General features: G+C 40.2%; 2 protein-coding genes across 4 annotated transcripts in view; one reads left to right on the top strand and one right to left on the bottom strand.

Annotated features, from left to right (window-relative positions):
* Window positions 1–1,156: 1,156 nt before the first annotated feature.
* LOC137951922 (uncharacterized) lies at window positions 1,157–13,248 on the bottom strand. 2 transcript variants are annotated; one of them, XM_068798910.1, is made up of 12 exons: window positions 12,954–13,248; window positions 11,980–12,118; window positions 10,798–11,188; window positions 5,824–5,907; window positions 5,208–5,732; window positions 4,978–5,113; window positions 4,370–4,532; window positions 4,117–4,245; window positions 3,206–3,400; window positions 1,896–2,018; window positions 1,592–1,749; window positions 1,157–1,425 (listed from the first exon to the last, which is right to left on the bottom strand). In XM_068798910.1, exons 3-11 carry the CDS (start codon window positions 11,066–11,068, stop codon window positions 1,642–1,644), a joined length of 1,734 nt encoding a protein of 577 aa, XP_068655011.1. In that variant the 5' UTR covers window positions 11,069–11,188; window positions 11,980–12,118; window positions 12,954–13,248; the 3' UTR covers window positions 1,157–1,425; window positions 1,592–1,641. The 2 variants fall into 2 exon arrangements, with proteins under 2 accessions (XP_068655011.1, XP_068655012.1); XM_068798911.1 differs by lacking the exon at window positions 1,592–1,749.
* Window positions 13,249–14,539: 1,291 nt separating this feature from the next.
* LOC137952363 (formin-like protein 20) overlaps window positions 14,540–27,895 on the top strand; it is a 62,483-nt gene continuing 49,127 nt past the window's right edge. For both annotated transcript variants that reach the window (XM_068799510.1, XM_068799511.1), the window contains exons 1-5: window positions 14,540–14,997; window positions 16,014–16,717; window positions 16,800–17,024; window positions 17,104–19,526; window positions 19,769–19,901. In XM_068799510.1, coding sequence (XP_068655611.1) covers window positions 14,925–14,997; window positions 16,014–16,717; window positions 16,800–17,024; window positions 17,104–19,526; window positions 19,769–19,901 — 3,558 coding nt within the window. In that variant the 5' untranslated portion in view covers window positions 14,540–14,924. The remainder of the gene's footprint in view (window positions 14,998–16,013; window positions 16,718–16,799; window positions 17,025–17,103; window positions 19,527–19,768; window positions 19,902–27,895) is intronic.

Raw genomic sequence — 27,895 nt, 5'->3', positions numbered from 1 at the left:
GAGTAACTAACTACCTCTTACATTCTATTCTTTCTCTAATGACTAAAATACCCCACATCTCTAATGACTAAAATACCCCCATATCTCCCTAGTCTTTCTCATTCGGTATTAGGAACATTAGTTATTTACTTTTTTAAACAAGGTTATTATTGTCATTATGTAATTTTTCAGCTTATATAAATAATGAAAAAGAGAGGGTTCGAACTAATTGAGCCTCTACTCCCATTATTCTTCTTTATCTATAACACATTCTCCTCTTAAATCTCTAGTTTTTCTCTTCTTTCTCTCTAATCTTCTTCTATTTAACTTCTCTCTTCTAAACAAGATCAAAAACCCTAGAATTTAACATGGTATATACATAAGGGTTCTAGGGCTAATTTGTTGCTACTCAAGTTGATCAAAGGCTATCACTTGGAAGGTTTGAATGAAGGCTGAGAAAGGTGGTATTGAAACTAGCAGGTATACCCTAACAATTTTTTCCCTTCATTCTCACTTACTCAGCACCATAACTCTTTTAACTTCTCTTTACATGTATTGCATGGGCTTCAAAACCTTAGAATTTCTGCCTTCATTAGCTCTCTATTGCAGCAGCTCAATTCAGAAAAATTAGATGAAGAATCCCCAAAATTCATGTGGATTAAATCTAGATTTTTTTGCTTAAAAACCCTAATTAGGGTTCCACGATACTCAAGTAATTAATTGCCCTAGTAGTTGTTTAATTGTTGTTGTTTGTTACGGAGTATTTTTCATACCCGACCACCCACGTGATTATTTATCGTCTGTTACAGCGTTCCGAATTTATACCGTTTCTACAAATAAAAGCCCAAAAAAAGGAGCATAGCTATTAGAGCAGTTCTCCCCTTCCTTTACAGAAGACCCAGTGACAAAGCTGACATCTAGCTTCTCTGCTACTAGAGGAGGGGGAGGTTCCCATTTCTCTATTTGCAGAGGGACAAGGTTCTCCCTCATCTGCGTTTGTCACCAACGCAGAGGGAGAGAGGCCTCCTGCAACAATTGTGACGAAAAATGGAGATGGATGGGGAGAGCCCTCTCCGTCCCTTATCCTGGCAACAATACTGAGTTTTTCGCCGAAGGGCACCTCCTCTCATTGATGGGTTCCTCAAGTATTAATCAATGAAAAACATGGAACTGGGTGAAACGACTAAAAATTCCCTTAAAAGACAGAAAATACAACTGAGAGACCTTTATCCGGTTTTTGGTTTCTGCAAAGTGGCATCTATTACATTCAGTGCTGATCACTTACCAACATAACGCACAAGCCCGGCTTTTGGTGGAACACAGAATCCAACAATGACAACGATCATCACCCCCAATCAGGGTTGTATTTAGAGGAGATTCACGGAAGCCCACGATGTCCAACAATCTGAGATTCTGAAAGCTACACTAAGATTACTCACCTTTACCCTGGCAAATGGAAGTTTATTTAATATTACATAAAAGTTTTGTTAGAGCAATTACAGAAAACTTTTATTAAAGGACACAAACAGTAGACCGTTAAAAGCATCAAGGTACGAATCCATTTAAAATAAAATTCACATTTTTTAGTAGCTACCAATTGACAGACGCTTACTCAGAAGAAACCTTATCCGAGCATTCCGACAGTTGCATTATTCATGAGGATTATTCGTCAGTCATAAGGGTGGGTATTTGGCCGTGATTAACGAAATTGAGTTTGTTCAGTCTCGCACAGCACATTATTTGTTCTGGCAATTCCTCCGGTTTTTGAGCCTGTCAGCAGTGTTAGTGTTGTAAACATTATCCCTTACATACAAAAGCAGAGGTTGCTAGTATGTAAATTCTCTAACAGTGAATGGTATAGAGAATATACCTCCGAAGGTTCACATTTGAAGGAATTATGTTAAAAAAAAACTAACCTGGATTGTTAGACCCACATCAAGTATGCCGTATTTCAAACGCTCCCGGAATGAGTCCAGGCCCTTTCTTGAAATGTAGCTGAACCGATGTATGTCCAGATCAATCTCGAAGTAATTTGCACCCTGCATTAGAAGTATTTACAAGAGAAAAGAACACATCAACCAAAGCACACAAGCTTTTCTCTCTGAACTTGGTCAGATCAAGGACCTACTATAAATTACAATCAGTTCATAAAACCAGAGGATAAAGCTTAATGTCCATAAACAAAATAAGCGCTTTTAAGAAAGCTTTAGTCCAGTTAAATTGGTCAAATGAATGTACATGCCGTTCCTTCCATCTACACAATCTCAGGCTCCGTGGATCTAATCCTCATTTGACATGGCCACAATGCCAGGATTGAAGTCATGACTATCCCCAACCATAACTCATAGATACTGCTCTTCTCTAGTGATCTGCTTACACAAGCTCAATAGTGTTTGTCTACATAATTTTACAAGTAATCTTTACCACTTTAGCATGCTACTATCTAGGAGAAACAATCAGTGCAGCCTCATTCATAATGAATCAGTGGTAGGTAGTATGACTGTCTTCAACTCGACTCAGTAGACACGGTCAGGTAGACAGTGAGCAACTTTTACAAAGAAACATCTAGCATCTGATGTTTAGATAGCAATATGACTATTTATACTTCTAGCAGGGCATGCCTACGATTGGACCTTTAAGTTGCTCAATTTTCTGTTGAACCTACGGCTCTGTGACCAAGCCAGCTTAAAACGATTGTTGCACAGTCTTATCAGCTATGTGCTTATTAGTTTTTCATTGCATTATAAAGTGTTAACATCAGCTGGCTCCCTTTCCTTTCTTATGAAGGTCTGAATCTGTGTTTCTATATCCTTCATATCATGGTTTTTCCTTCCAAAAGCTTTTCCCGTTTATTGATTAGAGTTTATAGATGTGATTCTTTATATTAAGGATGGTCCGGGTCAGACTCTACACAACTTTTGGTGGCACCTGTTTTATTTAGTATTGCAAAGAAGCACTATAAATTGCTCTTCATCCTGCAAGTGCAAGTTCTGTTATAGTTTAGATTGCTTGAACACATTGAGGCAGCAGGCATCAGCATGTAAACATTATTATCTATAGTATTTGACCAAAGCCTAAAAGTTATCAACTACATGGAAGTGAGCATATTTAAGATGATGAATGAAATATAATGCTGAAACAGAACAGCTTCCAAACTCTGCATCTAATATAAATCCATCATTATTTATTTTTATGTAGGAACATCTCATGTGAGAAAAATGTTTACCCTGTAGAAATTGTGTTGAGGACGTGAAAGCACTGGCTTGTCATTATAAGCAGTTAAAAGCTTTTTTTCACCTGAACTTAGCCGAAGGTCCTCTGGGTTGACCACTCCGGCCATGATCTTCAGTCTCTCTCTAAAAGGAATATATGACTCCTTTGCAAACCCTTTAACCTTCTCAGTTTCATCTTCAATCAATTTCTACAGAAAATGAAAAGAAAAATTTTCAATGCACATATGCCATGAATCAGAACTAATAGAATCATTGAAAGAAATACATCAGTAGTCTTTCAAAATGTCAAAGGAGATGAGATAACATGCAGACAGTTTCAGAGACGAGAGTCAACGGATGGGAGCTCAATAGCAACATTCAGCACAGTTTCAGAGACGTCACTGTGGCAGCGCTGCTCTATTTACTAAAACGAAAGCCAAGCAAGGCAAGCTTTCTTCTTATGTGTAATACGATAAAAAATACTAAAACAACAAAGAAGGCAACTTCTTAAATTATATATACCACCATGAGGCATCCCCATGGAAAGATATCACAATTATCGATAGCCCTAGATAGAAGCTGACCATAAGATGGTGAGGACAGAATCCAATATTGTACAAGCCTCATCTATTAGCAACTTCAAGACACACTCTAATGTATTTGACTGAGAAAATGTTGGTTTCATTGTATATATCCATTAAAATCCATCACCCAAGGATAAAGATTTTGACTCGCATCTGGTATACATGCATGCAATACTGAGAATTAATGGCCACATGGTGAATGATATTCAACTGCAGATGTTGTTAAGATTAAGAGAAGACAAGCAGAGCCCATCAGCCATTCCAGTAACATCCCGTGATTTGTTTAAGTGTTTAAAGGTGGACAATAGATTCTTCAATGACAAAATGAGAAGGAAAACTACCATAATGCACTCCTGGAAATGAGGAGAAATCTCTTTCTCGTAACTGTCAGAGAGTCTGAAGTATAACACAAGGCTCAGCCCTTCTCCATCGCTGTCACCAAGGAACATCGCAGCTGGATATGTTGGAAGCTAGCACAAATTGATCAAAGGTGACACAGTGAGATGCAAAAGTAAGCTTCTTGTATATATCCATGTCATAGTGTAATCATATTCACAAAAGAATAGATGTCATATAGAAAGAAACAATACTGACCTGAATATTAACAATAAGGAGTGCTGGTACTTTATCATGTGGCTTCACATAAGGCAGTTCAATGTGCTGAGCAATGTGGTTTACCTTCCGTGGGCAGGCAAAAAGATCAACACCAATTGGGATGTAGGGGACACAGTTTGGGGCAGGACATTTCCTTTTGTCTCTGTAAGATAACTTATACACATTGTTCATACAAATAATAGATGATAGAAGAAAAAAAACAAAAAAAAAAGAGAGAAAAAATAGCTGCAGTTACTTAAAAGGAGAGAGTGACAGAGTAATGCAAATATATTCAACTCAAACTATGTGGAACACCGACCTACAATCTGAATATAAGCTACTAGTTGAACCAACATTCACAAGAATCATTTATTAAAGTTATATCATATCAGTCAAAATAGGACCAATACTGTGACTGTGGTTCTCGATGGTGACCAGAAATAAGGGCAGTTTACAAAGACAACCTATTTCATCTCCAGCAAGGCCCACTTGACAGCAGATTACTCGATTCTATCATAGCTAGAAAATTCTTGAGAGTTACAATCAGTTGCCAAATAGAGGAACAAGCAAAAAACAAAAATATCGGTTGCAGAATTCAGTTAGCATACCTGAAATAGCTTGCACCACGAAGCTTAAAAACTGATGGTTCTAGGACAGACCAGCAACCCTGAGTTGGCTTCTCCCTTATTGAACATGGTACCACCAGTCCTCCTCTGGGGTGATATAAGAATCTCCGTGAAGCACCTGTTCAGGTCCCATATCCAAAGAAGTACGATCTTAAGTAATTCCTTAAAAGCAGTAAACAAATTTAAAGCTAAGGATGCACATATATACTTACATAATTCAGTTGCTTCCTCTCCCTCATTGGACCTCCTCTTAAAAGAAAGCCTAATAAGTGCTGACATTTTCTTTTGAGAAGGTGGGCAAGGATTTGATGTATGCAAAAGTGTTTTGTCATTGAAACTGACTGAAGGAGCAAGTTTTATCTGCTTCAAGGTTTCATGATTTTTTTCCTCAGGATCATGTTTATCCTCTTTAAGACCTTTAAAACTTGCATACCGTCCCCCTAATTTTCTTCTTTTGGTATAGACCTCATCTGACTTCCCTAAACAAGAAACTTCATAACCTTGTGCAGTCAAAATTGCAATTCTATCAGATTCCTTGAAGTCTTCTTTTCCACTAAAATACTTCTCTGCTTTGCCTCCATCTATTTTCATATGGCGTTCAAGTGAAAAGGATACCGGGTTGGTATTGTCACATAATTCCTCAAATTTACACATAGCACCCATAAAGCTGGAAGTACTGTCAAGCATTTGAGTGTTTGATAGGTTGCCAATTGCATTGCTAACCACTGGAAAACAATCTGGGAGAAAAAAGCAACAAAATGTTACAAAATGTTATAGAGTTTCAAGGCTATAAATTGAAACAAATGGAGCCCGATCAGAGAACGTCACCTCCATGAACGCTACTGAAGTCATCATCAGAATCAGACTCCAAAATACTGACAGAGTCAAACCATGCTTCTTCTTGACATATTACTATGTAGAGACAAATCAAACCTCTCAAAGCATTAGAAGACATCAAGACATACGAAAATAATAGACAATCTAACTGAGGCATGAAAAGAGTTCAAATACAAGACACATTTATAACAGAGATGGCATCTGTCTTTTGAATTTGTCACCTAAAACATAGTTATAATCAGGGGGTTTCTTTTGCTTTACCAAGATGAAAGTGTTGTTTTAAAATAAAGAGCATTTCAGCAATAGATTCATAAAAAAAAAAAAAAAAATAAGTAATAGATTTTGTCAAAGGAAACAAAGAGCAAATTTACGACAGACACACCAGTGATTTTTTTTTACTTTTTAAGAGAGTGATGATCATTTTGAATGGCTGAAGCCAAGTGAAAGAGCAGCAAGAGACACTCAAAATTACAACCACATGACAAACATTCAGGTGATTCTTTAACTGCGAGCGAGTGGAGAGAAACACCCTCTTTTGCTAACAAATCTGCAGCATAATTTGCCAGGTGGAGGATGTGAGTGCACTTGGGAGAGAGCTTGATGAGAAGATATCTAATTTCTAAAAATATGTTCCAGTGCCTCCAAGGGGGCTCCACAGGAGGAGGAGCTAATAACCAATTCAGAATCACCTTCCACTTCATGGGCATTGAGAAATGACTTCGAAAATTTCTTAAACCATGAAGCTGTGCATGTATAGTTAAGCTCCTGCTTGTTAGGTCCCACCACATCCGGTGCCTTGTTTTGCCTCTAGTCTTTGAAAGCAATATGCAGTTTCAAACTTTGGTTTTGTAATCTCAGGCTTCATGTCCAAAATGATGGGTCAGTGAAGTTTTGGTAGATGAATCAATCATTGATGCCCCTGTGTTAGACAAATTCCCAAGTTATATTTTGCTAGTTTGAGATAAGTTCCCAGTTATGTTTTACATTGTTAGAGACAAGTTTCCAATCTTTATTTATTTTCTTAAGGAGAATTGCAACTTAAATTTTTGTTGAGGGAATTTGAGATCATGAAGTGGATGAGGTAAATCAATTGGCTTCTTTATTAGAGAACAGGTATCAGCACATCCTGAGGAGGATCAATTAGAGCATAAACATGACTTGGGGATTGTTACAATCTCTTTGTTTTATGCCCATATCTTAAAAAATAAGATCCTTTGTTATCATAAACTCTAACTTGAGAGAGAGTGTTGAAGAACAGGTATGAGAGCATCATACATGACTCTTACAACAAGAAGTCTCACAGAACCAAAATTAATATGGTAGTCTTACAAGAATCTCATAGGAAGGAAGTCTCAAAGAAGAATCTTAGTTAAAAGGAATTTCAATTATGTTATGTTGTTTAATTATTCTAGGACTTATCTTTTAGTATTTGACTTTGGCTGTAACTTGGACATAGGTAGTTTTAAGTATAATCTGATCCTACTTCTTTCCTCTATTAAAATAGAGGCTCATTGTACTCAGTTATAACCAAGTAAGTAAATTATTATTTCTTACCCAGAAATTCAACTGAGAACATTGGTGATGTGCCAGTAAAGGTAGAGATTTGCCATTGCATGCAAGTTGCTACAATTGGAATCACAAAAAAGGCCCTGAAACTCCTTACCTGACCCAACAAATAGTATCATTAGAAATCTTTGAAGTAACATTTTCGAAGTTGCTAACCTTTTTGCAAAAATGTCTTTGATTGTCTTCAAGCCACAAAACACCAGGGAATGTTTGCTAGACATGCTTGCTGTAGGATACAAGAGGGGTTTGTAGTAAAATGTTATGCTCAATAAAATTCTCAAAAGATAGGAGGGCAGACCTATAGCACAAACTTCTCCTTGAAAAAGTGGTAGATTCTCCATGAAAGACCAAAGTAAAGCATTATGTGGTCAGTTGACTCATCCATCTTGTTGCAAAGGGTGAATAAGGGATGCCAAGTGGGGCACCTCTACTCACACGTTGTCAAATGTTAATATCCTTCAGCAAACAGTAATTTGAACAAAAAACTGCATCTGTGGGTGGGGTGAAGAAGAAGGTTAACAAGAAAGCTCACATCAGCCACTTCATGATCAAATAGGTTGTGCCTCAACTCATTATTCCAGAAAGTGTTTGACCTACTACATGCCTTAATTTCATTAACCGGCGCAGCTTGGTTCCAAGCAGCATTAAATACAGCTTGATAGGAGATATTGAGGAGGGGGGGTGTGTTATGTGAGCGAACAATCCTCGAGCCATAAGCAAGCTTCAGATCAGAACTTAAGGAGGAGCTATATAATAGATAGATCTCCAAATAGAAAATCCATGCACAACCACAAGATTCGACCATTCAAACTTTGGCAACGAGGATCTTCTCCCAATGACATTTCTGTGGATTCCCAATCTCCAAAAATACTTGGTGAGGAAAGCTTCATTCATGACTTCAATACTCTAAATCCCAAGGACCCCCAATTTCTTAGTAAGATAAACATCAGTCTATTTGATAAGGTGATATTTTAAGCCCCAAAAATATTAAAATACAGTTGATAGACTAGGCTGGAATATGAGTAACCCAGCCACCGCTCTTTCAGCTATAGAGAATTGATGGTTTTCAAGTTCAATGAGAAAAACTTGAATTTAAAGTAGTTGTTTTGTAACTAGTAGTGGTAGCACAAGATTTAAAATGACTACTAAGAAATTATTCTCAGTAAAAAGAAAGAGAAACTATGGTGCTCTAGCAACCAAAAAGAAAAATTGTATTAATTATTCAAAATTAAGTCAAAGTTACAACAGATTCACCTATTTCTAGACTCTAAAACAACCATGAACTCCCTAAAATAAGTTACATCGTTATAATAGAAAATTCCTAGGGCTAAATTTCCTAATTAGATTTGAAATTTCACTAGCTAAGTTGAAAATCCCTTTTTAAGAAAGGATTCCAACAACATACTTAGAAGGAAACTATGTTATGCATGCAATAACATTATTATTTTAATTTTTTTAATTTACTTTATTTTATTTCAGTTAAAGAATTAATCGGCCACATGGGTATTTTTGGAATATTTTATTTATAGGGGTATTTTTGTAATATTTTATCTTAAACCTTGTAAGGGTGCACCCTATTTAAGGGGTAAGAGTAATGAGAAAGGCAAACATTGATTTAGTATAAACAAGGGTTTTTGAGTTCTCCTCAACGAGCTCAGGGGTGTGCATTCTCCTCAAGAACCTAGGGTTTTCAAGCTTCCCTTTGGCTTGATTTTCATCTTTCTCTTCTTCCTCCCCCTACGAATCCATGTGTCAGATCCGGGACCGTAACAAACTACTATCTATTATTATTTTTAAGACTTTCCTTGACTTTACTATAAAGGACATGTACTAAAGCAAGAATTTCTCATAGAAAATTCTCTAATTGGGACTATTGATAAACTACAAAATTACTAAAAGTGGAGAACTACTAAATTTTCCCTATATACAAAATACTAAAAGAGAGTACTTTTCCAAAATAATAATTTTCCAAAAGTGAGTTGTTGTCTTTCAATCTTCCAATTTCCTTTTCTACTTCCTTCTAACATTAACCTTCAAGAGTTTAGGATGCCTTAGTCTGTCCTCATAGTTTTCAGCAATTTCTTCAACATTAGAGCTATGTACTATGTCATATTTGAACCCCTCAGTGGCACCTCTCCATAAGAATTTTCCTTTCAAAATCTGCAATCACAGAGAAAACACTTGCTAGGCAAGGGAAAAAAGGAGAGGAAGTAGGAAGGGACGCCAACAACGGAGGATGTCCAGAGGGTGGATCTTCCAGCCTTGGAAAAGATTGCAGAGGCTCTCAAGGTCTTCAAGGATTGGGTTCCATAAAGATTTTTTGGCACGGAAGAGAAAAGCGGGAAGCTGAAATTGTTGAAAGGGAGGTAGATGGCTGACAACCAAGGATGCTGCAATATGGTCTTGGAGTGATCCACATTGAATCTTTAAAAGGTTGGCTTGGCCTTTCGGCAAAGCCAACAAAAGGATGCTAACTTTGTCAAGGGATTCCTCACAGAGGAATATTTGTGACATTGGTAAACTGGAAGAAGGGATTATTGGATTCTTGGGTATGAAAGATGAGATAAAGCCATCCAACAATTTTTGCCACCATGAACAAGGATGAGAGAGGCTAGCCAACAATATTGAAAAGGAGATGAAAAAGGGGGTCACTGTGGTGAAAGCCTCTAGAATCTCTAAAATAACACAGTATGTGCATATCATGGATATAGGACAAATTACATGGATCCTAGGCGTTTCTCATCCATCTTGATGAGGAAGATGAGGGCCAGACAGCTCCAAGACCCCACTCACAGTATAAACCAAGGAGAAAACATCAAGTTTCCAAAAAAGCCCAGGCATGTAAAATCTAAGAAAAAGAATCAGTGTCATCCAAGGAATTAAAACTTTCAAGTTCTAATTAGAAGACTCTTATCAAACATTGAAAGAAATAAGAATCTTTAATTTGACCCCAGAAATACAGTCAGAAGCAGCCACTTGACGGTGTGATTGTAAAGACAGATATCCAACACAATCATAAGATAACTAATAGCAGGAGATAAAGAATATAAGGAATTTACAATGCTTCACAATACTTTATTATTGCCTGATTACTTATCATGAAACTTGAAGAATAAAAGCCTTCTTCATATCCCACATACACTTTTGAGGCAAGTATTGGGTGGACAAATAAATATGTTAGAGATTCTAGATTACAAGGAAAAATCTACGAGACATTCTTATTCAATTCCAAATCAAACAAAAACGGTACTCCTAGAGCACCTAAAATGAAGTACATTTTTTTCTTTTTTTTGAATTTATAAATCATGTCATCATGTCATTTAAATTGATGTAAAAGATGAAAAAAAAATTTCTAATAGTTCTAAACATGGCATAGAGATGCTGATATTATTAACTTACAATTCCCATTGTCATGGGACCATTGCAACTGAGTGACATGGAAGGTCATATTAGAAACTTCAGATCCTCTCCGTGTTGTACCAGCTTTCTCAAAATCCAATTGAACAAACTCACTGACAGAAAAGTCTGTCATGCGACCAGTGTCACTAAGCCGTGACTTGGGGATATCAGGAATAGAAGTAGACTTTCTTGAACGGTATTTGCCTGATCTGTGAGCATACTTTCTTCGTGATTTTGGTCTTTCTCTTGGTGCAGATACACAGGCCCCCATTGTGCTTAATTGTGTTATAACAATCCCAATTACCTAATGAAAGTTACCTCCAAATATTCTATCACTTGCTAAAGAAAGAGTTAGCAAGAACCAAGCACACTTCAAGACCGGATTTTGGACCTGCCAGATTTTTTACATTAGAGATATGGAAACAAATAAAGATTGAGTAAGATGGAAGCCAAGGCACAGCAGATGCACTTGATCTATTTACCAAAAGAACATTTGGAAAAAATGCATATATATATATTTGCTATTGGAAATAAGTGTTCAGTGGAACTCATCCTGAGAAAATAAGAAAGATCCAAATATCAGCATCAAAGAACAAACACTTGAACAAGTAGCAAACGAGTAGTCCATTCTGACCAAGTGCAAAACATTCAAAAAGCAGAGACAAGTGGTCAAACAAGATGTCACAGCAGGTGGTTTTATGTTACTTAATATTTGAATGTATAATATTGTCAGCTGTTTGAAACCAAAGTACAAATGGTGATCCAGAAAGTTAAATCTTTTTACTTTCTTGAGGAGGAAAACACAAAGAAGGCAGAGCGAAGCTCTTCTCAATTAATTTGTCATAGTTCCAAGTACAAAAGGATTCCAAAGCCTCAGTGTTTTAGCTAGTTCGGTAGGATGATGACAGCCTCCAAAAAAATAGAAACCCTCCTCAGGACCATAGAACTGGACCTGATTGGTTTTGAGTATAAACCACGATCATCTTAATCATCCCGAAGATAAATCCAAGAATACTCCAGAAATCAAATGAGACTAGCAGACTCATTCAGAGAGCAACAAAATGGATAAAGTCGAAACATGAGGAGATATACTTTTATTTAGATGGTAAAATGTACATAATAGACAAGTATGAGGTGGAAATCAGATGAACTTCAGCCAATTAGAATATAGTGTGCTCACACCTCCTGTGGAAAATCACCACATCCGCAGCCAGTGCCAAAGGACAAGTGCTTCAGAAGGTGAAAGAATGTATTCGCTTGATAAAATTGAAAGCTTGAAGTTTTGCGGCCCAGCAACCAACATATCACCTTGAGAGAAAACCTGCAAAGTCCAAACAGTAAAAGATGATGCTTGACTGAGTCCAAGTTCGTAATGTATGAAGGGCTTGACTTACAAACCAGAAAATCATCCTCCGAAGATTTCCTAGCTCGAGAGAATTGAGAAATCGCTTGATAGGAAAAGAGAAAGCAGATCAAGAAACAAAGACTATTCTGTTGACACATGCATTAGGCAAGCAGGAGAGGCGGGGCAAAAAAAAAAAAAAAAGAAAAAAAAGAAAAGGAAAATTGATAATTTCATTATACGACGAAAACAAACTCGAGGACGAGAACACAAGAAAAGACGGGTAAGGTGTCACGTAAAAGATGAGTACGACGACAATTGAAAGGCAAAAATGCTTGAAAAAGAAAAACAGAAACTGGTTTACATCAAACGGCAGTTTTCGCGGATAAAAATAAAATCAAAAGCCATAAACAAGAAGAAATATTGATGGTTCAGAATGTCTATAACAAAAAACTAAGCTGAAAAGGAAAGGTAACCAGTAAGAGAGAAAAAGCTGGGAACGTAGGCAATAGATTGAACTAATGACCCAAAAAATCAAATATTAAGAAGATGACCAGGGAGCAAATTTGAGCAGATGATAAATATTAGTTCGGGAACAAACAACATTGAATGGAAATGGCGGAACTCAAGTCAATTCTCGCGTTACAAACGCAATTTAGACATAAAACATCGATAAAGCAAGAATGAAATCAAATTAGAAACATCTAAAATTGAGTATTTTGCGCCTGCAGAAATTGAACTTGTTTAGGAGAAAAAAAAAGAAAAAAAAAAAACGTTACCCGTTTAGTGAAAAATAAATAAATCAGAGGCAAACCTGTTTCATGAAAACGTGGAACTCCAACTTCATGCCGGTGATGAAATACGATCAAGAAGCCATAACCCGAAAGTGGGCAGGAATGAAATGGGTCCCTCCTTTCTCCCCTCAACAAAAGTTTCCCTGCCGATCCGAGGGAGAGACGGAGGGAAGACAACCCCGAGAGAGAAAGCAGGGAGAGGAAAAGATTGGGTCTGTACTTCGTCGGAAGAGGAGAAGCGACAGAGAAGATCCCCATTTAACAAAGACTACACGATCGTTGCGGACCACTTTCCGGAGAGGGCAGCTCCCTCCCCCTTCCTCCCTCCCTCCACATGGCGCGCTTCCCACTCCCAATACAAATACCGAAAAAAACAAACATTTTTTAGATTTAAACTTTATTTGTTTAAAAGTTTAAATAGCTCCTTTCTAATTATTGCATGCACAGCTCTTCCTCTCCTGTATTATTGCTGTTCCTTTCTCGCTTTCAGTTTTCCGTTGCAACCCAACTCAGACTATACTGACTCAGTTTCGAGAAATCCTGAATTCTACTTTGTTGAAAGGATTCCGACCAGGCCCAATAATTGCAGTGGGATCAATTGGTTTAGCATCTTATTTGTTCTTCTAGTAAGCTAATCTGTATAGATATTTTGGATTATTTTTTCTCTTTTATGAAAAAGATAAATATTTTTGTGATTTACAATATAATTAAATTATTCTTATCTCAGTTACATTGAAAATTAAACACAAGAAGATAAATCTTAAAATAATTAAATAACTGAACATAAATAAAAGACTAACACAACTAAAACACTTTCAAATAAACTCTTATGTAAGACTCTTTGACTTCCATCGTATTAGTTATGACTCTCGTGAACCTTCTTATTGTGAAAATCACATAAAATTATTCTATATTTGCTCCGCAACAAACTATTTTTACTTTAATCCTATGCCCTCCACATCCATTCTCATTCCATTGTGAATTTTACCATTTCCTACAAATTATAATTTTTAAATAATAATAATAATAATAATAATTATTTTGAATAATAATAATTATTATTATTATTTTGAATAATTATTTTTATTATTATTATTTTGAATAATTATTTTTATTATTATTATTTTGAATAATTATTTTTATTATTATTATTTTGAATAGTTATTTTTATTATTATTATTTTGAATAAGCCACTTGTAGCAGTATCGGAGGTATTTGATCGCGAGCGACGAGTTCCAAAACTTAAGTGTTAACTTGGGCGCACGTTAGTCCTAGCGGAAGAAAGGCCTCGGTAGATGGTTGGTACTCGGGGGAAGGGAGCAGGAAGTGGACAGCCGCCACCCACCTTGTTGGAGTCGGACGCCAGGACCGAGACACCAATCATCGAAACAGAAGGTAACAAAGAAGGAGCCTGGCTTCGTGTTTTTCCATTTTCGAGCCGGGTCGGTTCTAGTCGAGTCGGGCTGGGTCATGTAATAATAAGACGAAGCGAGAGGGAGTGAAAGAGCGAAGTCAGTTGCCGTCCCCTCTCTCTCTCCCTCTCCCATGGTCTCCTCTTCCCCTATAAAACTGCACACCTTTTTTTCCCTCTACAGGCCATATCTAAGGACTACAGTAATTAAAACTCTCTCTCTCTCTCTCTCTCTCTCTCTCGCTCTCATCTTTCGCTCTGCTGCGTTCTCTCTGGCCTTTACTAGCAATGTCTGCCACGTGTCACCACTGACGAACGGTCGAGCTCATCTGCGGGTCAGGAAGAGTCCACTGCAGGACACCTCCATGTGCCGGAGTTGGGCGAGAAATGTCCTTTCGTCCTTTCGCTGCCGAGCCGATCCCCAACCCTGACAAGTTCTGCTTCCTCTTCCGTCCTCGTCACCACTTGTTTCGCTGTTCCTTTTTTTGTCGACTCCTTCTGATCCGATCAGTCCTTTTGCGCGAGATCTGTACTTACTGGACCGGTTTGGGTCTGGCCGGGGAAGCGGCAGCGCCGGAAGATGGCGCTGTTCAGAAGGTTCTTTTACCGGAAGCCGCCGGATCGGCTGCTCGAGATCTCCGAAAGAGTTTATGGTAATCTAGGGTGCTTCCGCTGTTTTATCTTAGAGGTTGTTGTGTGTACGGGCCAAATTGTTTTTGTGTTGGTGTGAAAATGGTCGAAAATTGAAGGTTCCGATTTGCTTTTGCGTATCGTTCCGTTGCTCATCTGGTTGTTGCATCTGGACACCATATGGAGACTTTCGACTTTAGATAGTTCCTATCAAAGAAACTGGAAAGTCGACCAGTATTGGGCAACCGGTGCTGGCTGCCAATGTGAGTAGCAATTTTGTTAGTTCTGAATTCATATATCTTCTAAACAGTTCTTTGGAGGGTACTTCGTGGTATCCCCAACTTGTTCACTCTGTCTTCGTGGTCGGATTGTTGTCACGGTACTCTGAATGTGAAATTGTTGAACGTTTCGAAGTTGGCAGAGATGCCATTTTGAAATGTCGTTTTCTTAAGGAAATTTACGTTTTTTTCCCCTCAATCTCCTCACGTTCTTGTCACATTTTGGTGGGCTCTATCTGGAAATCTGTTGTACCCTGTTTAATTTTCTATATCTTTGATGACCCACAGAATATAACTTCTTCCCGTTCGACGGACATTGTTCTGTTTTTGTTAATTTACCTTTTTTCTGATCTTCGGAAGGCAGGCTGTTAAAAGATTTGGTAGTTGTTTTTGAAGAGAAGTGGGTTTCTTCTCATTTTGGTGTTTGTGAAGATGTTCAATAAGTAAATGGTGGCTTATTCTTTATTGGTTTTATGAGATTAATACCTTGCAACATTCAAGTCTTGCTTTCATTGATCACTTTCATTTATCTCACAAGAACGAAGTGCCGAATGGATGTCCTTTGTATATTATCCATAAATCTTTATTTCTAATTTTATCTTCAGAGTATCATAAGTGAACCTTTTTTTTAGTTTCCTCATAACCTTTTACTGCCACAACTGAACTTGTGGATGTTTTCTGTTCTGGCCAGTGTAGTAGGACTTGCTATTTAGATAAGCTTGTTATTTTTATGATTAAAATCTGATGGTTGTTGGGTGCAGTATTCGATTGTTGCTTCTCCACAGAAGGTCTGGGAGAAGATGAATTCAAGGTTTACCTGGCTGGCATTGTGGCGCAACTACAAGATTATTACCCTGATGCTTCTTTCATGGTCTTCAACTTCAGAGAGGGAGAAAGGAGGAGTCAAATCACAGACATATTATCTCGGTATGACATGACTGTGATGGACTATCCTCGACAATATGAGGGGTGTCCTTTACTTCCTTTGGAGATGATTCATCATTTCCTCAGATCAAGTGAAAGTTGGTTATCATTGGAAGGGCAACAAAATGTGTTGTTAATGCATTGTGAGAGAGGTGGATGGCCGGTTCTTGCATTTATGCTCGCTGGCCTTCTCCTCTATAGAAAGCAGTACAGTGGAGAGCAGAAGACCCTAGAGATGGTTTACAAGCAAGCACCAAAGGAACTTCTCCATCTCCTGTCTCCTTTGAACCCACAGCCTTCCCAATTGCGATATCTTCGATATATAACCAGAAGAAGTCTTGGAGTGGAGTGGCCTCCAACAGATACACCTTTGACTCTGGAATCCCTCAATCTTTCAGGTCTCCCCACATTTGGTGGAGAAGGGGGCTGCAGGCCAGTGGTCCATGTTTTTGGTCAAGATCCAACTGTTGTAACAAACAGGGGCTCCAAGCTTCTATTCTCAACACTAAAGACAAAACAGCATACTCGATATTTTGGACAGGTATGATAATTGAATACTTTGTTACTTGTGGTCTGGGGGACGCCTCATCTTAAAAATGTCAAACTGAACTATGCCACTGCAGGCAGAGTGCCAGGAACTTGTCAAAGTAAATGTTTGTTGTCGTGTTCAAGGGGATGTGGTCCTTGAGTGTCTCCACTTAGATGAAGATCTGAAACGGGAGGAGATGATGTTCAGGCTAATGTTCAACACAGCATTTGTCCGTTCTCATTTGTTGACACTCAACCGTGATGAAATCGATGTATTTTGGAATGCCAAAGAGCAGTTTCCGAAGGACTTCAAGGCAGAGGTAGGTGATGCATTTCTCTTCCATGGGAATTTGTTTGGTAAAATCATGAGAATTGAAGGCATACTCATTTTTGGATCAGGTGCTCTTTTCGAACTATGATGCTACTGGGTCTGCTATTACCAAAGACCTGACAATCGAATATGAGGATGTAGTGGATGGTAGTCCTATGGAGGAATTTTTTGAAGTAGAGGAGATCTTTAGTAATGGAGATTCTGATTTCCACTATGTTGATGATGCAACTATTGTAGATGAGAAAATTAACAAACTAGAAGGATCAGCTATCTTAGAGGAATTGGTCCACAACATTGAAATTTCAAGCGTGCAAGATGAATTGAAGCATGAAAATACCACAGTTACAACTGTTATGAAGAATCATGAGGTGGAAACAAAAGTAGGACTGAAAGAGTTGGATAATGAGATAGAACCAGTGATATCTTTCTCTCAAGAGGGTGACAAACTGAAAACTCTGGCCATTGATGAAGGTAGTCACCAATTAGATGCAGGCCTTACAACAGAGGATGTGAAGTGTCAGTTGCTTGGTTGTGCTGATGAACAGACACAAAATGTTGTTACACAGAAGAGATTTGACTCTGAGAATTACAATGTTCTGACAGATACTCACGGGCAGAAACCTGAAAAAGCATTCCATCCCGAGAACCAGGTGGTTGCCGATGCACAAACCTGCTCTGAGCTAATTACAACAAAAGGAAGGAGTAAACAGCAAGAGTCTTCAGGCGGCACTCTAGCTAAACCAATTAGACCAAAGACTGTGCCTAGGTGGGTTCCCCCAAAGAAAGGGTCCTATGTTAATTCCATGCTTGTTGTAGCACATCCTCCATCAAGATATAATAGCGCACCTCCAGCTCTTGACATTACTTCACTTTCACCAGAGAATGTTGGAGATGAGTTTCAAGGTTCCCCTATTGCAATTGTTACATCTCCAACTCCCACTTTACAATTGATAGAAGACTCTTCACAATCACCACCTCAGCTAGCAGCTACACTTCATTTAAAATATCCATTTGTGCCACTGCCACCTCCCTTACCTTCTTTCTTTGGTAAATCATTACATGTTTCTTCTACACAAGTTCCTCTTACTAAACCACCATCTCCTCCTCTTCCTCCTCCTCCTTCTCCACCCCCTGCTCCACCCTTTTATATTGGAGCAACAGTTCAGTCTTCTCCTCCTTCTCCACCCCCTGCTCCACCCTTTTATATTGGGGCAACACTTCAGTCTTCTCCTCCTCCTCCACCCCCTCCACCTTCACCTCCACCTCCTCCTTGTGTGGGTATTACTATTACTTGTCCTCCACCTTCACCTCCACCTCCGCCTCCTCTACCTCCACCTCCACCATCTCCACCTCCACCTCCACCTCCACCTCCACCTCCACCTCCACAATCTCCATCTCCGCCACCTCCATCTCCATCTCCACCTCCACCTCCACCTCCACCTTCACCTCCACCTCCACCTCCACCTCCACCTCCACCTCCACCTCCACAATCTCCAGCTCCGCCACCTCCATCTCCACCTCCACCTCCACCTTCACCTCCACAATCTCCAGCTCTGCCACCTCCATCTCCACCTCCACCTCCACTATCTCCAGCTCCGCCACCTCCACCTCCACCTCCACCTCCACCTCCGCCTCCACCATCTCCAGCTCCTCCACCTTTACCTCCTCTACTGCCATTCTCACGAAGGAGTGGAATTCCTCAAGGATCCCTAGCTCCACCTCCATCTCCACCTCCTCCACCTCCTCCACCTGCATTAAAGGCCAGTTTCCTTTCTCCTCCTCCTCCTCCTCCCCCTCCACCCTTAATGGCTAAAGTCCCTTCTCCACCTCCACCCCCCCCTCTGCCAGTGAAGGCAGAGGCACGTTCTCCACCTCCACCATTAAGGGCAGGGGCACCTTCTCCACCTCCACCTCCACCTCCACCATTAAGGGCAGGGGTACCTTCTCCACCTCCACCTCCACCATTAAGAGCAGGGGCACCTTCTCCACCTCCACCTCCACCACCCCCTCCACCATTAAGGGCAGGGGCACCTTCTCCACCTCCACCTCCACCTCCACCTCCGCCAATGCGAGGTGGTCCTCCTCCACCTCCACCCCCACCAATGCGAGGTGGTCCTCCTCCACCTCCTCCAATTCATGGCGCTCCTGCTCCACCTCCTCCTATGTGTGGTGCCCCTCCACCTCCTCCAATGCGTGGGAGAGCTCCACCTCCTCCCCCACCTCCCGGGTCACGAATGCCAGTAGCTCCGGCACCACCGAAGGCTCCTGGTGCTCCTCCACCTCCACCCATTGGTTCTAAAGCCTCTATTGGGGCCACTTCAAATCCTCTTATTGGAGGAAGAGGGCGTGGGGTTGCACGCCCTACAGGTCCAGGTTATCAGGGTTCAACAACAAGGAGGTCATCTTTGAAACCACTACATTGGGTCAAAGTTACAAGAGCTGTACAAGGAAGTCTATGGGCAGAATTACAAAAGTATGATGAACTCCAAAGGTATCATACTTATCCTATGCTAGGAATTTCATACTCTGCTGTTTAATAAATCCAGCTTGTCAATGTGTTTGTATGGCTCTTTGGGTCCATGTTTATGTCTCCTTTGAAATGAAATTCTGTATTTTGGTAATATTAAGTTACTTTTTAATTTCTTTATTTTACCAAGTCAGATAATATCTCACTTTCATTTCTTCCCAACTTCTGCTCATTACTGCTTCAACATTTCAAACTCTGGTTGCTAGTGCCTCAGAATTTGATGTGTCAGAACTGGAGAGTCTCTTCTCTGCTGTTGTACCAAAGATGAATGATAGCTCAGGAGGAAACTCAGGTAGCAGACGCAAGTCTGTTGGGTCTAAAACAGATAAAGTGAACCTGGTAATTCTTGTACAGCCCATTACTCAGAGCTGGGAAATGATCATTTCTTATTAACTTCAAATTCAGTATTAAACTTTTCAAGTGCATTCTACATGGTTCTTTTTTTTTGGTGGTTTATCGGTTTGGAATTTGCATGACATGTTTACTTCTTCTATGAACATGGAAGTTGCATCTATTTTTTCGATGAAGATCTGAAATTCATTTTTATTTTCTGAGGCTTTTCAAAATTTAATGAATCATTGAGTGAGATGAAATCTTCTCATCATTTCAAAAAAGAAAAAAAAAATACAAGCAGTGTGAAACAAAAGTTACGAGATTTGTATTTGCATAAATGTATGTGTAAATTTATTTTTATTTTTTTATTTTGGTAGGAACAAATTGTGGGTATTATGTATTTATTATGTGTGCACTTATGTATATTTGGTTATTATAAGGCTTTGTGATTTTAAAATGGGATTGAGATGTAAATAGGATTCCAGAAAGAGTGAAGAAACAAGGAGAAAAATTTGCGATAACAAGAGATTAGGTTAAGCTCTCTTTTATTCTTTCACTCAAGTTGTATACATGTAATAACATATGCATCCTTCACTAATAAGAATTTCTAAACCTTACTAAAGTGAACAGACAAGACTACCTGTATTTTATGGAAACACATGACTCGACCATTTAAAGGATCAAATACCCTAACAACTTGAAATTCCCTCTCAATTTGGTGCATATAATTCACCCATGCTTGTAACAAAAATTATATAACTCATTCAATTCGTTTTTTCCTTTGGTTTGCCAATCACTTGGCAAATTCTCAGGCTAAGCTGGGTGTTTCCCTCTAACACCTTGTTTCGAGGAAGGCTCACTTAGTTAGGTTTGTATATTTCTCTCCCTCTTTTATAAATTTTTTTACATCCTTCATATAAAAAAAATATAACTCCTTATTCAAAGCTTTGGGGAAATTATCACCAAGTTAATCATCAGACTTGACATACTGCTATGGAATATTAAAGTTCATTCCCTCTTTTCTCTTTGGTCTTGTTTAGGCATTGTTCTGTTACAAAATGAAATTTTATGACATAAGAACAAGTCCCTTTGAATTTCTGGTTTGTGTTGAGATTGTGAGAATCCTAGTTTAAAGTCATGTTGACTTCTTAATATTTTTAAAGTTGAATCCTTTTGGGTCAATTGTAATTTTCTAAGTCTTGTCAATTTTTTATGTGGGCTTTGATTATTTCATTCTTCTGATTGTTTCAGTCTTACTAGGTAATTTTGTCATTTAATTTCTAATTAGGTGTTATTTAGTACTTTGATATAAAGTTCATCAAGAATGAAGTTTCTTGGCTACATTGTTTGCTAATTAGGTTGGAGTTTCCTAGTTTAGTTTGTTTCCTACCTAGAAAAGGAGTAGTTTCCTCATTTGATCGAAGAGGTAGTTTTGTAGTTTGATTAGAAGGGTTTTTTTTCCTAGTAAGAACTCTATAATTAGAAGTGCTGTATATCCGATCGAGATGGTTATCAAGTTCCCCATTTAATTTGTGTTCTCTCTTTTTCTCTTTCACTCTCTTTTTCCACTCGAGAACGGGGACGCGGTGATAGGAGTGATAGAAAATGTGTTCGTTGTGGAAGAATCAATCATTTATGAGATACGTGCTGGGAGAAGTTTGGTAAACTAGCCTGTGCCAATGCCACCTTGACTTGAGAGAGAGACTATAGCTTATATTGGTCCACAAATGTTTTGATCTCAACCTTGATCTCTATAGTCATTCCTTACACTACAAAAGACTAATCATCTGTTACTTATACTCGTAATCACATATGGGGACCATACCATTTATGTACACTCTCGTCCAAGAAATAGTACTTCCTCTTGCAACATCCCTCAAACAAGGGGTAGGTGGTAGCTTGGCATAGCTTTACCCCAACCGGTAAATTGCTCTATTCATTGCACCTGCTTGTCTTGGGTCTTTGTTCGTATTGAAACTCCCTAAGCTTTTTGCATTCAAGAAGAAGTTTTGTACATCAAACAGAATGTCGATATAGAGATCATGCATAAAATCAAAACAGGCTAGGCTATGATACTGTACGCAAGCAAATACTTTTGAAGTATTGAAGTAAAACGGAATACTGATTTCTCTATAGTTCAATGGCTAGGTCAATTAACTTTTATACCAACCTTTGTTCCAAAGAAGTCGGTTCCTCCTCTACTGCCAATGCCACGATGGCAAACAAAGGTATGCAAGCATTGAATGTGTCACATTTTCCTTCTTGGATCATTGATTCAGGAGCATCCACACTGATGTCAGATTTGTCCACCTTATTTCAATCTATTAGTCCGTCTTAGTCCTATCGCACTGTTACATTGGCCAATGGCTCCACTTCTTCAGTTCAGGGGGAGGTTACTATTTATACTACTTCTCATATTCCTTGGACTGTGTTATTCGTTCTTCAGTTCCTTGTCAATCTTTTGTCTGCGAGTAATATTCTTAAATCCTTTAAACGGTTCTGTAACATTTTTTCCTACTTCATGTGTTTTTTAGGATTTGTAGACGAAGAGGATAATTGGTTTTGGGCATGAGAAGGGTGGGCTTTACATTTTGGATGGTGTGTCTCTTCCAAAAGCAATGACGTATGCAACAAATAATTCCCTGTATTTGTTTCTCCTACTCTTGGGACATCCATCACCAGCTAAACTTTGTCAGTCTTTTCCTTCTTTTGTCAGTTGATCTTTTTTTTGAGTGTGAATTGTGTCAACTGGGGAAGCACCGTCGAGCTAGTTTTCTAGTGAGTCCAAGTCATAGTTCTAATGTAAGGGGCCCATGTTAGGTAACTAAAATTTTTTGGGTTTAAATATTTTGTTTCTTTTATTTTTTATTTTTTGATGAAATTTTGTTTCTTTTATTGATGACTTTGGCAGAGTTTCAATAAAAAAAGTCTTCGATGTATTCTTGAAATTTTTTTATGAAATAAAGAATCAGTTTGGTGGTTCAATTCATACTTTTGGGGACTCGTCTGCCTAGAATTGGCAAGCTTCTTCTCTCTGCATGCCTTGCTCACATCCCGTGATGTCTTTAGCTCGAGTGCAATAACTGGAGATTCAATTCCAAATTCAACAACTTGGAAAGTACGGTCTCTTGCTCCGTGGGTATGATCTCTATTTGGCTCCACACCAGGAAAGAATTTGCCCCCTAGGGTGGTATTTCCCTTCGTTGGAATTGGTGTCTTCTGGCCCATATTGTGGGCCCTCAGAAGATTTCGGACATGGCAAAGTGGGAGCCTCCTCCTAGTGATTGCATCAAGTTGAATTTTGACAAGAGTGTTTTGGGTTGCCCTAATCCGGGGGGTTCGGGGGGAGTCTTCATGAATCATAGAGGTGAGACTGTTCTTTCCTATGTGGGGCCGGTTGGTATTGCTAACTTCAACACTGCTGAAGTGATTGCCCTTCATATTGGATTGAAGATTTTCAAGGACCATTTTCACTGAAAACTGTTGATTGAAGGGGATTCCAAAGTTGTCATTAATTGGTGTTCCAGTTCGACTTCCCCCCTTGGTGGCATTGGCTTATTATTTCCTCTATTGCAGATATTGTAACTTCAATTTCTTCTACATGGAATCATAATCCTAGATCAGCCTATTCCTTGGTTGATAGGTTAGCTATATTTTTTTTTTGAACATATCAGTAATTTTTCATTGTTTTGAACGGTTTCCCCTCCTTGTAATCTTGCTCTTTTGAGCCTGTTAATATAACTTAGCACTGGCGATTTCGGCGAGTAAAATAACGTTACTCGTAACGTGCGCCGTTAGCTTCAAATGTGCTAATGTGCGCCGTTAGCTTCAAATGTGCTAACGTGCGCCGATTTTCGAAAATGATCAGAGACTTTTCTCCGGTCACCATCCCCGCGGCCGGTGATCGGAACCCTCGACGGCATACTTCTGGTAAAGATGCAGACTCCTCCGACGCCGATCGACAGAAATAAGTTGACTTTTCGAGAAGATACAGAAATTCCGAACCAGAAGAAGGTCAATCCAGACGCTCGGAAACCTTGAACTTTCCCTCCGACGAGCTAACGGAACCTCCTACGGAAGGTTTCGACGCCAACTGGAAGACGATCTCCCGATGAAAGAAAAGGAATCCCCCTTTCTATTTCAGCTATGTAAAACATAGGGTTACAGTGGAGAAAGTCGCCCGGAGCTCCGGACAGGTGATGTGCACTCCTTTGCCGTCGAATCGAAGATGTCCTTCATTTGTGTTCCGATGGAGGCCATGTCAAGCTTCGTCCTTCAGTTCTAGCGAGTCACGAATGAAGCTAATCGAACCCGTGAACTTTGAACACGGGATTCGATTTTCTTCCTGTCGGTGAGCTCCTTTCGTGGACAAAGAGAGTGCCGCATCGTCCATCGGCGTGGCTCAACAATGCTCGCCAAGATCTATATTCTTGAGGCCACCAACTCGGGATTTGGCTGGAAGGAGTTCGAAGAAGCCATCCGGAACCTCTCACCGGCGCAGACTCCGGTAGGGGAAGCCTCCAGATCCAGCGACAAAACACTCCTCTAAGCCCATTTCTCTCCCCAACCAGCCCTCCCCTTCCTTCGAAATTCCCTAACCCCCTTAACCCAGCCATGCAGAACCTCTTTTCAGATCACCATATTCCTACACACCTTCTTCCTTCAGAAAAATCCAAAACTATCCAAATCCATCCCAACTTACTCCATAAAGGGCGACAATCTTTGACATGCTCTATCCTAGTCCACCCCTCCTCCAGTATCGTCAAATCCAGCATCCTTCAATGGCTGACTGATGAGATTCACCTCCCCTACACACCCAAAATTTCTTACCTCAACCCCCATTCCAGGCTTGTTCACTTTGAAACCTAGCAAGAGTCTTCTGCGGCCCTTGCTCTCACATCCCACACCCCCTTGGGCATCATTGGGATATCAGAATGGCTCCCCTCGATTCCTTCCAGTCAATTTGGGCAATGGGCTACAGTCACCGGCCTTTCGGCGGAACTATGGCACAATGAGGTCTTCTTGAGCATCATCTTGGAGTTTGGTGACATAATTGCTCTGGACCCCCTTATTGAGCACTGGCATCGCCTTGATGAGGCCCAAATCCTCATCAATCCTATTCATCCTTACGAAGGATGCTACTTCCGTTGCATTATGGTGGATAATGCCCGATTCTGAATTCGTATCGAGTTGGCAGATATGCAAGATTTCAGAAATGTGACCTCGAGTCCTACAACTAAATCCAGAGATTCTCCACAACCTGTCCACACCTTGAGAGTAGCAACCCTGGCCTCTTCTTCCCAGAAGTGGCGTCTTGAACCAGCTAGTCTTACAACTGGCGCTGACTCTATTCCAGTTGCCTCCTTGGTTGTCCCCCCCTCCGGCCTGCCATACCACCCACCCACCAGTCCTTCTCAACCCACCACAGATATTATCCCTAATAGAATCTATTCGAACTCCCAGATACCTATTGCTGCCATTCACCCTCCCACTTTACCCCCCGAAATAACCACACCCCCCCCCCCCCCCCCCCCCCCCCACCACATTAAAAGCCCCGCAGGCCTCTCTATAACTCCATCCCATAGTCCTCACATCCCTCAAACCACCACCCAAATTATAAACTCTCCCCCTCCACCACCTCCGAGATATTCCCACTCCAAAATTCCTCCTCCTCCACCACTTGCCACCTACCAGCGCCGGAATAGAGGTCATCCGAGACAACTTCTCCAGAAAGGCCTCAGTGCTACTACTAGATACCCTTGCAATCCAGAGATAGGGGACTTCATCTGTCTAGAGACAGGTGAAAGAGCTCAGAAGTATGTGGCTGCTCTTCAGATAGAACAGCAAAAATTCGACCTAGAAACCTCGGCACAAATAGTGGAACTTGCCAAGATGATGGGCGATATCTACACGGAGCCCCTCAGGGGAGATAACCACCTGTCTGAGATGTCCACGAAGAAGACTACTGATCAATGATCATTATCTCTTGGAATGTTCGAGGAATTGGATCCGTGAGTCGCCGTGCCGCAATTCGTGACCTCCTTGCCTCTACCAAGGAAAATGTTGCTATTTTTCAAGACACCAAGGCGACTTCTCTGCCCCTTGGATATATCCGTGAGTTGTGGCCTCTTAAGGAGCCTGGATGGATTTCTGTGGATGCGATTGGATCGGTTGGCGGCATTCTGATTGTGTGGGACACTAATAACATTGAGGTGCTCGATCCCTGCTGTGGCACTTATTCCCTAGGAATCAAATTAAGAGACAAAGGATCGGGGAACATTTGGTGCCTTGTGGGTGTGTATGGTTCTACTAGACACCATGAGAGACATCTCTTCTGGGATGACCTTGTGAGGAATTGTCAGAGGTGGCCCATTCCTCTGATGCTTGCTGGAGACTGCAATGTTACCCGCTTCTACCACGAGAAATCCTTGCCCTCCCGAAGAATCACTACCTCCATGAGTTATTTGCAGACTTTATTGGCAGTTGGAATCTTGATGAGGTTACCCTATCTGGGAAGACCTTTACTTGGTCAAACGGCAGACAGCCCCCCGTCCTCTCCAAGCTTGACTGCTTCTTAGGCAACGACGATTGGCTTCAGTTATACAACAATGCCATAAGCAAAGTCCTCAATAGGGTTTTTTCCGACCATTGGCCGATTATGGTAGATACCCACTTCGGCAGTTGGCGCCCCCCTTTCAAATTCAACAATGCTTGGATGGCGGACCTCCACCTCTGACAACCTCCACAAAAGAGGTTACACAGCCCCCGATCGCACTTGTCCCCTTTGTGGTGTGTGCAACGAGACAGTCCAGCATGTTCTCTTATATTGTGACTTTTCTTGGCAAGTCTGGATGAAGATATTTCAGAAGATTGGTCTCCAAATGGGGCTACATCAGGACCTTTTCGGAACCGTTGAGATGGTTATGGAGATATGCCTTCCTAAAGCTGGGCAAGATAATTCTCTTGGCATGCCTTGCGCATGTCCCATGGTGTATATGGCTCGAGCGAAACAATCGGAGATTCAACTCCAAGGCTAGCAACCCGGATATTATAGCTTTTCAGGCAGTGGGCCTTATCTCAAGTTGGCTACATTCTAGGAAGGAGTTTGCTTCTCGATCGGGTGTCTCCCTTCGAGAAAATTGGGGCTTGATTGCGCACATGGCGGGTCCCTGTAGGAATCCAGTTATGGCCACCTAGGATCCTCCCCCTTACGACTGCACCAAACTCATTTTGACGGTAGTGCTTTAGGCTGTCTTGGACCCGCTAGAGCTGGTGGTGTTTTCAGAGACAGTAGTGGAGACCTATTCTATCCTATGTAGGGCCGGTGGGTATTGTTGATTCAAATATTACTAAAGTGAATGCTCTTCTATTCGGCCTCCAAATCTTTGAAGAGAGGCTTCATGGCAAGCTGATTATCGAAGGCGACTCAAAGACTGTCATTAGCTGGTGTTCAAAAGATAGCTCCCCTTCTTGGCGCCACTAGCTAATCACTGATTGTATTGTTGACATTGTGTCATCTATTCATTGTAATTGGAGCCTCATTCCTAGATCAGCCAATTCTTTGGCTGATAAATTGGCTAAATTCGGAACCTCCCAACAATCTCTCATTGTTTGGGAAGGCTTCCCCTCTTGTAATCTGCTCGTTTGAGCTCTCATAATAAAATTCAGCATCATTTAAAAAAAAATGTAACTCAACACTATTTTCAAAAATAAAATCATACTTTTGGGTAATGGTCTTGAATTTTTGAATGACAAGTTTACTTTATTTTGTGCACTTCATGAAGTTATTCATTAAACATCCTGTGCTTATACCCCTCAACAAAATTGGGTTGCCGAAGGAAAAACAGGCACTTGCTTGAAGTTGTTGGCACATTATTGTTTCAAATGCATGTTTTAAGTTTTTTTTAGGGTGATGCTGTTTTAATGTCATGTTTCTTAATCAATCATATGCCACCCTCTGTCTTACAGGGAAATGTTCCCATGTAGGTCTTAAGACCTCA

The sequence above is a fragment of the Aristolochia californica genome, unplaced genomic scaffold (assembly GCF_029961685.1).
Source record: "Aristolochia californica isolate CCGP_79_NKW_82.1479 unplaced genomic scaffold, dmAriCali1.0.hap1 SCAF_15, whole genome shotgun sequence".
Classification (NCBI taxonomy): Eukaryota; Viridiplantae; Streptophyta; class Magnoliopsida; order Piperales; family Aristolochiaceae; genus Aristolochia; species Aristolochia californica.
The sequence above is the reverse complement of the archived record's forward strand: the minus strand, read 5'-3'. Positions and strand labels throughout refer to the sequence as shown.